Genomic DNA, 12,924 nt, shown 5'->3' with positions numbered 1-12,924 from the left:
CCCGCAAGAGGAGCCAAACCGACCGCAACCCCGCACACCCGGACAGGCAATCGGCCCATAAAACGATTCCCGCACGGGCACACGATCGTCGTACGGCTTCTTCCGTTCGGTTCCGTTCCTGTCGGCTGGCGTACGAGGACGAATGGCAAATGGCGCGCTTCATTGAGGACGCGCGTACCCACCTTCCACAATTTTGTGCCACTTATCATGCAAATTTTGATAAATTCATCTAATTTCCTGCCCCTTCCCATGGCCCGGTTGCGCTCCGTCGAGCCGGGTGTGTTAATTAAATGTTTTGGTTTCGTTCGGTACCACCCGAGTGAGGCGCGCTCCTAATGAGACGAGCTTCCTAATGTCCTTTTGGGGTTTAGAGATATGTCGCCCGCCCCGGACCCGTCAGTCAGTGCGCCCTCCGGGATGCAGTGCATGTAGTGTCACGTTTTTATCGTTAATTGTAAATGTTCCCGCGCGCGGTTCGTCTTCGCGACAGCGTCACCGACGTCGAGTGCTCGGATGGCTTGCTTGTGGGGTGCGTACTTCAAAGCTCTCCAAAAATCCTTCTCAACAGCGGAAGAAGGCATGATTGAGGCTCCTCTGCCCTAGCTTCACCCTCGCACCACGAAGAAATGGGCGCTCGACAAACGCAACAGCAAAACAAATCCTCACCTTCGCAAGATTCGTCGCTCTCCGTGAACTCGCGTGAACACGCGCGTGATATTTTGGTGAAATTCATCCGCGAGAAAGCTCTGGGAAGGTTTTCTACTGCCTTTGCTCCAACAGAGAGCGAAGCGTAGTGTGTGTGTGTGTGTGTGTGTGTGTGTGTGTGTGTGTGTGTGTGTGTGTGTGTGTGTGTGTGTGTGTGTGTGTGTGGGTATGGCTGTGTGTTGGTGATCCGAGCTGTAACGCGCTCATGGTTCGCCCTCGCGAGACCCGTTTCATCGTGCTCGACACGGCACAGCGCTCATGCGTCTGCGATAGTTTTTCCGACGTGTTTCCACACGGTTCCGTAGCTGTGTCTCTGGATCGATACGCGCATGCGATTCACCGGTGCTTGCCTGCGCCACGCGCACAGGGTGGTTTGATTTTGCACCGCCACAAATATGTGGGTTAAGTAGGCTAGGTTTAAGAAGGCTCATTTGCTCGAGCATCTTGATGATGTTTTACGCTGGGATGATGTACAGAAAATTTGTTTTCTTTGCATCTTACAAGAAAAGCCTTAAATTATTGTATTTCTGTTCTTTTCCCTAAACCCATTCAAAAATATTGTTAAACTTTTTAACGGTTCTTTCGTCAACGAGCTAACGTCGGCACCCTGTGCCGGTCGATTGTCAAAGGTGGTTGGTTCGAAAATAAAATAAATAACCTCTCTCTCACAGCACATTTGGTTTCACGCTCGAGCTGCTGTCAGCGCGTCGTACACACCGACCGCGCACGTATTTATTGCCATCATCTTAGCCCGTGTCTCTCGAGCGTTTGGCAAAACAATCAGAGCAGGCGAGTGATACGAAACAGCATGCCATCGGGTATGAGCAAGACCGAGAGTGGTGTGGCAAAAGGAGAAGGCGCCTTGTTAGCGAGAGAGCGAGCGTAAAAATGATGGGAATGTTTTCTCACCCGGTACCGCGCACCAGGCGCCTCCATCGGCCGTGGAGACGCCTGGTGCTGCGATAAGAGCCTGCATAAACACGACCTCGGGGAGTGAGAGCGGGTTCACGCGCCATACTCAAAACACCCATCCGTGGGCCCTTGTGAGCACGTGAACTGCCAGCCAAATCTGACAGCCTGTGTGTTTGCCAGCGCGCACTAGCTCCGAAAACTGGTGCAAAAGAAACGTACACACCATCTCTGGGAGAGTGTGAGAGTGCGAGAGATGACCAACCGAGAGCGAGAGAGAGAGAGAGAGAGCGTTGAAGGCGATCAGTGGAGAGCAAAACCGCAACCAGTCAGCCGTAGTGCCCACAGCGCTCGATGACGAGGAGAATGAAAAAATAAAGCTCAATCCAACAGCCAGCTATAGCCAGCGGTTGAAAAAGTGCGTTCCGCAGCAGGCAGAATCCCGTGGAAAATCGGTGAAAAATCGGCCCAATCTCCCCGCCGTGTGGTGTTGTGCTGAGAAATTCGGGAAAAAGGAAAATTGCACGCACGCACACGGTGCGTCCGTACGTGTTTGTGTGTGAAGTTGAATTCGGGCTGCGGAATTGCGGCTGAGCCCATTCCACCACAGCCTCTACCCTGCACGAACGCGTCGACGTGGTGGATTTTCGGTGCGGATTTTCGCTGGTTCGCTGTTGCATCGCAGGAAGGATAATTTTGTGTGTGGTTAACGGTGGCAAAATGTTGTTTTAGGGCAAATACAACAAAAAGAAACAGCAGCATCATCCTCCGACGTGTGGGTACTTTTCGTGAGGATTTTTTTTCCAAAATCATCCTCCTCCCCGTCAGGAGACCCGAAACGCGCCTGTCCCATGCCCCGTGACGTGCCGTGTGGTATGCCGATGGAGTGTGTGTGTGTGTGTTCCGTGTGCGTGTGTGTGGAGCGGTAACAAGCGAAACATAAAAATCCCACAAGGGCACAACGGATTCCGATGGCTGCTCCCCGGGACGGCCCTGTGACTCGTGTGAGTCTCCGTGGTGGAAGAAAATGGAAAATCAATCGCCCAAAGCGAACCAAACAGCCCCAAAACAACGGTGTGTGCGCTTTGGCAGGAAGAAGGCATGCAGGAAGGTTGTCTGTCGTCCATTGGTGCGACGATAAAAGGAAGGAAGCAGTGGTTGGGCGTCGGTAGTGAAAATTCGGAAAGAACAGCCAGCCACCAACCGTGCTGCTTTCCGTGTACGCACGAATGCGGAAATCAAAATCCAATCACGAGGAAATTGAGCAGTGAATTTCGCAAGCCGTTTGTAGTGGTGGTCCCGCTTCGTCATACACGCTCCAGTACACGGCTGTCGTTGTGCTCCAGCACGCCTTGGCGGCAGCTAGGTCACCGCTGGGTGGCTGTGTGTTCGTGGTGCATGTGTATGTGTGTTTGTGTGTGCGTGCGCGTGTGGAGAAGAAAAACGATGATGGAGGTCCTCACCATGCCACGGGACACTCGACCATGCCACGGGTGCTTTCGAGAGGATGCACAGAGCAGCCCTGTTGGCAGTCGACGTTGTGGAAATTTGATCTCAGTAAACCATCCGTACGGTTGCGTTGTTGCTAATCGTTTTCCGAGCATTGGGGTTTTGCCATGATGTTTGCTATGTCTTTCATCCGGAGGGGAGGAGGGGGAGGGTGGGAGGAGAGTTCCATTACAATCACATTACGGTGTGTCGTCCTGCTGTATGTGCGTCGTATGAATGATGCAACCCCGGTGTGGTGGTGCCTTCGACAGAAACATATTTTTCTTTTCTGCATCTGGTAACATTAAAAAAACCCTCATGCCTGCAGGAGCAAACCTAGGGTTTAGGAAGGTTGCTTCATCTCTCCCAGAAAAAAAAAACAAACAAAAAAAACGATGGCTCCACATTTTCCCCCATGCGAACGTCCCGTGAAATCAATCTTTCCGACCGAGTGCGTATCCGCTTGCGTCTAGGGGTGGTTACCCGAAAAATTTCCAAAAATAGTCGGATTGTTTATAAAAACCGATGAAAAATGGACTGCCGAGGACTGGGTTGTTCCGGATGAGGGAATGACAGTGGGAAAAGTAAACTCTTCCCGTGCAGGGAAAAGCGAGTGAGCGGGACACCCGCAGGAGAGCGTGAGAGAGCGAGAGAGCGTTGGTCTGAAGCAATAAAATGAATCTTTCGCAACGGAATGGCGAACGCGGTGAGAGAATCGAAATCAACACACAGAGCAGCAGCAGCAGCAGCAGGCCATGATGGGGCTGGCTAAATCTGGCTAACCAATACTGCTACCAGCCAAGGCAGCTCTACCATCACGACCAGTGTGTCATTTGTCGTTCATTTCTCATCAGTTTGCAATTAGTGTCGTATTAATGTTATTTGTTTGTATGCAACAACGCAACAAAACAAAACATAAAATAGCTTCCCATTTGTCTTCTACATTTGTTATCATTTGTTTTTTGTTTGTGGCTATTGAAATCCCATCATAGTAAACCGTTTGCATTCAGTAGGCAACCCCATCGTGACGTATGTTGGTGAGCGAACGCTCGGGTATTTATTTCTCACCACCTGGCCGCTAGTGAGGATTTTCCTCGCGCGTCACGAAATCCTTCACACGCCTATGCGTACACGAGTGAACGCACGCGCGTGTGTGTGGGCATACGAGATGTGTGCAAAATGCGGAACACAGTGACAGCTTTATGTCATTTTGTGTTTTGGTTGATAATGCTCACAACTCACGCTCGCTCGTCTCATCAGTCGCTTCATCTCACAAGCAAGCTGTCTCTCACTCTCCGCGTGTTTCTCTCTCTCGCTCGGGCAGTGTATGCGCTTTCTGGCAGCAAAATAAACCCGAACACAGCGCGCGTGAGGGAAAATGGTGAAAATCGCACACACACACACTCGCGACATTCCTCCCGGTGCGTTGGAGAGAACACAGCTCAAAAAACGGTGCTTCCCGAAATGAACTCACTCGCCCCGTGTGTGTACGGTCACTTGCAACCGATGTCCGTCTTTCTGCCAGCAGCGCGAGGCCAACCGCGAGAGCACAGAAACAGAACAGCTGCCAGACCCGTGCCAGGCGGTTGGTGTAAAGTGTCCGCGAACCTGCTGCCCTTCGCACAGTGGCAGGATTGTTTATCCTCCGTGAACACGGGCAGACAAGGCCTGATTTCTGCCATCCGTTTTTGGGAGATTTCTATTCATTGGGGGAACACTGAACTGAACAAAACTGAAGCCATCTTCGTTTTCCTCACTGTGTGTGCGTGTGCATGTGTGTACGTCGGGAGTTTCCTCAAATGCTCATTTCTCGTTTCGCAATACCCAGAAATAGGTGGTGGAAAATTATGTCAAGGTTTCGGGGTCGCAGCATGCCGCACGTTCGCACGCCCCACTAGTGTCAATCTCGCGCTCGAGAGTGCACCGTGCAAACGGCCGTTTTTTTTCTCGTGAAGCGGCAAGTTGCTGGTGGCAAGTGAATAATGCAGTGCAGCTTCCCGGGCCAGTGACGTGCCGGAAGCCTTCCATAATCTCCAAAATACCCTCGAAACGCTCGAACCATCTGTGATGCTGTGACGGAGCCCCAGAGGTGTTGTCGAAGGCAGAAAAACAAAGAAAAACTACGCTCAAACTCAGACACAAATAAAACGCAAGTGGAAGTGTGTGCCGCTCACGGAGATCCGCTGGTTCCCATTCCCATCCGCTGGGGTTTGGTTGGATGCTCTAGGAGATCCCGGTTCGCTGCATTCAGCTTTGAAAGCTCCAAAAACGGGCGAGCTTTCACGCCTCGGACGCAGGACGACGCGCGCGCGTAATCCCGCAGACGCCGGTCAGATTGGAGCAGCACGCTAGCCGCCGGCACCGCTACCGGAATAGCACCGAAAATATCCGGTCTAGAAGAAGATTGGCGGCCTGAGCGGCCCATGGTTCAGCGAGCCTCATCGGATGCCCCTTCCGTGTCCGGGGGGCATCGGGAGTCGCGTGGCATCGGCCTCGGGCTGGGCTACACGTCGTTTCAGAGTGCCGGCTACAATAAGCTCTTTACGCAGGTTAGTTGCAACGGTTCCGTCGAAGGCAAGGACAAGTGCTGGGTAGAGCTGATGCATCTGATGCAGTTCTGTGGAGTCTTTTAATACAAACCAACTTTTCTTAAGCTATTCCAAATCGATCATCAAACTCCATGATCTCCCTTTTTATGGGTTCAGCCGATTAAAAATAATGTCTTCCATCACTTAAGGAATTACGTCAAATGGAAAGTTGAACCACAACCCGAGATGTGCCCAAAATTCTTGTAAATTCCACACGAAATGTGTGTGCTTCTTCTAATTTATTAATGCTATTTTTGATTTGCCTGAAATCCAACTCAACGCTCGACGAAATGTATACTCATTTAAAATGTCTAAACATTCCGCTGTTTATGCGCAGCTTGGCCTCCTCACGGATCACTTTTGCACGCCACCATCGTATCAATTATTGCTGAATTACGGCACGAAGCTACCTTTGAACTTGCGCTTCGCCACGCCGCTTCACATTTCGCGCGGTTCTCATTAGAATGTTAATTTCGTGGCGGTTATTTATCGCCATGCATCACCACTCGAATAGTTCCTGCCACGTGTGTGTGTGTATGTACCGTGTAACACTCATCTACCTTTGTGGGAGGGGGGAGGACTATTTTTGAGGTCGATTTGTGTGCCTATGTGTCACCTGCCGCGCGCGTGTGAAACTGTTCCATGGCCAGGCCAAAAGTTGGCTTTTCGCGCAAAAACCCATTGACACTTTGACAGGGAGTAAACTCGCCTGTCTAAACCACGGCTGTCCTCCCCAACGTGGAAACGGTCACCAACGGTTAACCCGACGAATATACAGACACGTTAGTTCACCGGAAAAACAAGTACCGTGTAGGGGCGGGAGGTTATTTTCGAATTCGTTCCAAAAATTCACCGCCAATCGCGCGCGCCGTCAGTTCGATTTCTTTCGACACCGCCCCAAACTGGCTCATTATCCTGCCACCCTTATTATCATACGATTGCCACGGAGGAGGGAAGACGACGACGACGACGGGAGGTGGGGGTCCCAATTTTAGAATCTTCGACCGCCCGATTCCGAGACGGAGTTCGATTTGTGTTCGATCTCCTTCCCACCATTCCTCGATTGGTTTTTGGTCGGCTCGCGGATAATTACCAGCGCCGAGTGTGGCTGGGGTCGAATGGCTAGAAATAGAACTGCCATCGTCATATCCGGTCCTTGTCTCCGTTTTGTTCGTGACCCTGTGACAAGCACGTCAAGTGCCGCGGAAAAACCAAACCACACGCCGGAATCGGCTATGGTCCAGGTGACCATTTTCTCTTCCCAAACCGCTGTCCGCTGGGCTGGAAAAAGTGGTGCGGCCAGGAATGGGGCGGTGAATGATAAATTGAACCATCTTCTCCATTAACCGCAGCAAACCTCGCGACCTCGGAAAGGGGCTGGTCTCGAATTATGCCCAAATAATGGAACTGATGGCCGGAAAAATGGCGCACCCGAACTGCGGCTTCACCGAAAGTGCATTCTATTTGGGAAATCCGTGAAGGGGTGGAGCGAGGTGGCTCAAGAAAAGCGCCACCCCAATGTCGCGGTGGTCGGTGGTCGGAAAAACACAGGAAATCCAATTACGGAGCAAGCAGCCAACCCGAAAATATCCCCCCTTTTCGGAGGATGTTGTGTTCCGGTGGCGTTTTCGGTGTCTTTTGCTTGGATTCGTTCTACTTCTTCTTTTTTCCCCTGCATTGTTGCCGTCCGCCGTTGTTTGCCCATCATCCCGATAAGCCAGCCAGCGAACGGAGCGTCACGGAAAGCCTCCCCGAGACGTCGACTTTGAGGGTGGAGGAAGAAAAAAAAGTCGCCCACCCGGAACGATACCACCCCGGTTTGTTAGGGTTGTTTCCTTTTGTCGCCAAATTTTTATCCTTCCATTTCCCGAGCGCGATTGTCATACCCACCGGGTGGCCTTCGTGGTGCTCCATCATGCACCTGCACGTGCGGTGTGTATGTGTATGTATGTGTGTGTTTGTTTTCGTTCCCATACTCACACTGGCCGTTGCGCTTTCAAGCTCACGAAAACGAGGCGCATAAAACGGGAGGGGAGGGAGAACACATGTTGGCAGTGAACCTCCCTCCAACAACCCCTCTTTTTGGGGGGTCGTAATAACCATCATCGGAAGCACGGAGACGAGCGGCCAGAGGCAGAGTGTATCCGCTTCCGGAAGTGGCGCTAAAGCGCAATCCCTTCGGGACTTTCCTTGTTGACCTAGCTGGAATTGTTTGTGACGGTGTGAGGAAGATGGGGGAGGAGGAAGGGGGGAGGAGGGGAAGGGAAGCGCGATTGCAATGCGCCTGATTGCACCATGCACCACCACCACCACCGGTGGGTAGTGCAAGTGATTTTTTTTTTGCTTCCACTTTACTGCTTGCTCCTTCTTGTTCTCTTCACTCTGCGCTTTCATCCACTCGCGTCCACTACCGTTGTCCTTTCTCTCTCTCTCTCTCTCTCTCTCTCTCTCTCTCGCGTGCGCTTCCACTCGACCCTCGAAGGACGAAGCGAACTACATAATATGTACGGGAAATTATCCCATCCCTCCTCCTCCTCCTCCTCGCGAGCCTCTAGGTGAAGGTGAAACCGAGGGTGCCCCAACGGGTAGGGGTTGGAAATAAATTTCTGCAGTAAAATGTTGCAATAAATTTTGTCATCGTTTAATATATTCTAAAATTTATGAACCCCTGTTCCCTGCCTGCCTCGATGCAGGCAAGCCGCACAGGGTATTGTGAGACGATCCGCACCACCGCAGTGCCACACCCGGTCTTTGGTACCGTAGCGGATGCAAATAAAGCCCCACTCCCGAGGCCAGGCGCACTTGCTTTGGTCGCCTGCTCTGATGGCCTGCTGTTCGGCTGGGAAATGGAGCAAGTAACACAGGCACACGAAAGGCACGACAAACACATACGCGAACAACACCGGGAGCAGGAAGTTGCTGTAAGTGATTTTCCTCGTGCAAAAGGCAACCATCGCAGCAGCAGCAGCAGCAGCACCGACGACGACGACGACGACTCTGTGCTGGGAAATCTGCAGCAGCAAAAGGTGCAACGGGGGCAGGCATTGTGTTTTTGCTGCATTTTCCCTTCCGCTCGGCATGCTGACCAGGTGTGGCAGCAACAGCGCGCTGCAGGCACTGCGTGGAGTTCCTTTGTGTTGGTCCAACTTTTGCGCCCGTTTGTCCCCCCGCGTGTAAGCAATCGCTTACTGCGATGTAGTTTGCTTTTCCGGAGCAGCCGGATCTTTTTGTGTGACAGGCATTCATCAGAGGCCGGCTTTGGGGAAATAGAACAAATTTAGGTTATGTGTGTGAGTGTGTGTGTGTTTTTTATGTGACTATTTCGATCAAATTATAGCGCAATGATACGCCAAAACTATATTTTTCAACCGCATAATTAGTGCGGCGATATTTTTAGCTCCGCTGCCATGGAAAACCTCAGCGTAAACAGAAACCGCGCCATATCGCGCATGCAAGCCACTTAAGCAAATTTGTTGAACACTCCTTCTTGCTTATCAACCTACCGCGCCGTGGCACTCGGCTCTTTGCTAGTACGCCCGGGATGCAACAAGTCCTTGTCTATTTCTGTTCCGATGGGTTCGACACACCGTGTCCCGCGTACTCTTCATTTACTTCCCACTCGGCGGGGAGGGCCGAACCGTCGCCACTGGAGCTGTAAGGCCCTCGACCGTAAATAAGGCAAATATCATAATCGCACCCGCCCAGCAGCTCCACCCAGCGCATACTTCTTCTCCATCCATATTGTGGGCTGCGATTTGATCTGTCCCGCCTGCGCTTGGCTTCGACCGCAGCGAGCGTGTCTTCCTACACACCACGTTGTCACCATGGTGCGCTAAAAATAGCACGAACAGCAAACAAACCGGGTGGACACCGGCACAAACCATCCCGGGTGCAGGCCGCCACACACAGTAGCATCATCGAGCAGCGCCGCCGAGACAAACTATCCGGTACTCCGGTTCGGTTCGGTTTCCTTCGACGCAGAGAGAAAAGCGCCCTAAAGTAGGCAACCCGCTTCACGCACTTTTGACGTATGCCGTTTTCTGCGCTGTACATATAGCGCGAGCGCGGATGCGTTGCTGCCCGTGCGGGCGTCGATGACGACTCGACGTAGTCCTTGCGGCGTCCTGTGTAGATAGCCTCCCACCTTTGCCACGTTTAGCCGTGGCAAGTTTGGTTTCGGACCTTCCCGGTTCTCCTATATTTATCTGTAGCGCGTAGCGAAGCGATTAGTAATATGGACGCTTAGGTCCTTTAAGGGCTGTGCACACACACACCCACACACACACACACACACACACACACACACACACACACACACAAATGGATTGATATGCTCTCTGTCGCTTTCGTTCTTTAGGGTTCAGCGGATTCCAACTATTCTCAACCATCGTCCGATCTGTCGCTAGACGAGGAAAAGGAATCGCTTCGGCGAGAGAAGGAACGTCAGGCGCTGGGTCAGTTGGAAAAAGCGAGGGTAAGTATTAGGTCAAAAAAAAGAAGAAGAAATAAAGCCGCGACTGGCAGGACGTTGAGCGCTAATTCGTCCCCCTTCCCTGCACGCGTTCTGCCGGGTAGAGTAAACCTGTTGCATTTGCTGTGAGGACGAATGTTTCGTACGATGGCAGTTTGGATGACGACTCGCCGGTGCACGGCAGTGCAGTATCGTTCGAGGTGGGAGATTTTCTTCATATCAAGGTAAGTGAATGGTAGAAAGGCGATACTTTTGCCGCTCATCCGCTTATCACGCCGCACATATTTTCATCGTTTTTTTTGCAGGAGAAATACGACAATAATTGGTGGATTGGGCGACTGGTTAAAGAAGGCTGTGAAGTGGGATTCATTCCCAGTCCCGTTAAGCTAGAACACATACGAATGCAGGTGAGCTACTGGTGTGGTACCGGCGGGTTATAGGAGTCCTTCGAAGATGTCCTCGCTAATCCCACCCGTTCGAACTTCCCGTTTCAGGCATCGGCGGCCCGCTCATCCAAGCTATATACAAGTAAGGGATCATCATCTAGCGGTAATTTAGGAGCATCTGGAGTACCAGGTGCGGAACCATCACGAGGTAGCACACCCCCAACACCTGGTATGACACAGATTTACTTTATCTCTTTCGTTTTGTATGTGGTTTTCCGTTGATGTCGAATCTGTACTCCGATTCCGATTTCGATGTGTGTGTTCTTTTTTTGTTTTGTTTTTATTATTTACGTTTATCGGTTTCCTTTACTTACCCTTACTTGCTAATGGTTTCCGTTTTCTTTCCCTTCGTTTTGAGCATTCTCCTGCGTTCCGTTTACGGGTTGATTTGCCTTTTTTCGGTTGGCTGTATCCGTACACTATCTGGTTGTGGAATGTAGCTAGTGCGTCGATATTGTTGTTTTTTTTTTGGATTGTAGTACAGGGATGGGACGAACGGGAACGATCCCACGCGGATGCGATCATTCGTGCTTGATTTAGCGCATCAAAGAAAATCGCCTGAACGCCACACGCGTTCCCGTTCGTCCAAAAACGTCCTGCTAAGCGTAATACTCAACTGTGAAACTCCGTTCAAAATTATCCGTTCAAATTAATGTCGTGGCTTTTTTCCGTATTCGTATTTTACTTGTTTACGTTTTTCGGTTATGGATTTTTTCGTTTCGGTTTCGATTATTTACAAATACAATACCGATTCCGTTACCCACTATGCGCACTGCACACCCGTGTTCGCGATGTCGCGAACCGGCATTTCTGTGTCCCGCTGCTGTAATAATTTGCTAACACACCTTCTCCTTCTCGTGTATGTAGCCGCTTCTTGCCGCCAAGGTGTGCAGTTGTTTTCTCGATGTACATACTACTTCCGTACCTTCCAACACACGCTGTCTGTATTCGATGTGCCCTGTTTTTTTGTGTGTGCAAGCGCCAAGCCATGGTGTCCTTGCGAACAGTTTTGCCACCTTCAGTGTGCCGTTGTACCGTCCCGATTCACGCCACACACCGAGGTGTCCCGCTGGTCCCACTTTCCGCGAATATTGTGATGGTTTTTGGCTATGATTTTCCTTCAGTTTTCGTTTATGAATTGTGTTTCCTTGCGTTTCCTTTACGTTTTTTTTTTGTTTTTGTTTCGGACACAAGTAACGATACAGTAATCCAAATTCTTTCCCATTCCATAACCGACCTTAAAACCGATACGAGAGTGAAACAAAAACGCCAACAAAACACGACACAATGCCTCTAAAAAAACACACACACGCGCCTAAATACACGTGCGCGTGCTCTTGAGTCCTGTTCGGACGGCGCACTTACGACACGACAAACACTCCAGCTAGCAGGGGCTACGACTTCGAAAACGACCACAACGAATCTCAACACCCTTTATCCCGCACGAACAGGCAACGGCATTAGTTAGTAACAATGGATAGTTCTCATCATTTTATCTCGTTTCATCTCGTTGCATTATGTTTCTTCGCTCGCGCGATCATTAGTTTTTGCCGTCACAAAATGTTTTGTCGCATTGTGGGGGAGGGAATAACCTAGAAAAAAAATACCAACCATCCTTCCTTTCCCATGCTTTCTTCTCTCGTGTCCCGTAGTCAAAAGCCAGCTTGGTTTTTTTAGGCATTCCGTGTTTGCATGTGGCAGAAGCACAAGGCGTCGGATTCCCTTGCATTTGAATATCCTGTCCGAGGATCGTAACGTGTGATGGTTTTGATTTGATAAATAAAATTTATCCCAATGGCTTCAACCCGAGTGCTTCCTGCGGTGTGGAAAGCCATAATCGTACACCGAGCACTTCAGGATAGTGGAACTTTTTTTTTTTTGATTAAGCTCTTATCGATAGAGATGGCGCTTGATGCCGCTTCGGTTTCGTGGAGACATTGGAGCGTATCAGATGTGTAACAACCTCCATCGGCATTTGGCTAATAAGGAGTTCGATTTCAATCTCACCCAGCAACGACACCGTGGAGCCACCCTTCAAGGCGGTCGCGTTTTGATGGGCGACAAGGTTCCCAATACCAACACCGCATGAATGCGGCCGAGCAAATAGTATGCGTTTTTTTTTTGTATGCTAACATAGCGTGCAGGAATCACGATGGAGGCAGGGACGACCTCCCGTGGTTCGTTCTGGTCATGCAACGTCGGAACGGTCAAGCGTTTGCGTTTGACATTCCGCTCTAAGGTCCGTAGTACAGGTACACCCGAATATGATTGCTGGTCGCCTGGAATGGCTTGCCATTTTGTGTTGTAAAATGCTTCA

General features: G+C 50.7%; 1 protein-coding gene across 1 annotated transcript in view; it reads left to right on the top strand.

Moving 5' to 3' along the window:
* Positions 1-5,525: 5,525 nt before the first annotated feature.
* LOC128727335 (voltage-dependent L-type calcium channel subunit beta-1) overlaps positions 5,526-12,924 on the top strand; it is a 13,337-nt gene continuing 5,938 nt past the window's right edge. Inside the window, exons 1-5 of the mRNA XM_053821235.1 lie at positions 5,526-5,651; positions 10,048-10,164; positions 10,266-10,385; positions 10,467-10,568; positions 10,656-10,776. Coding sequence (XP_053677210.1) covers positions 5,526-5,651; positions 10,048-10,164; positions 10,266-10,385; positions 10,467-10,568; positions 10,656-10,776 — 586 coding nt within the window. The remainder of the gene's footprint in view (positions 5,652-10,047; positions 10,165-10,265; positions 10,386-10,466; positions 10,569-10,655; positions 10,777-12,924) is intronic.

This window comes from Anopheles nili, chromosome 3 (assembly GCF_943737925.1).
Source record: "Anopheles nili chromosome 3, idAnoNiliSN_F5_01, whole genome shotgun sequence".
In the NCBI taxonomy this organism is placed as follows: Eukaryota; Metazoa; Arthropoda; class Insecta; order Diptera; family Culicidae; genus Anopheles; species Anopheles nili.
This window is presented reverse-complemented; position numbering and strand designations above follow the sequence as displayed.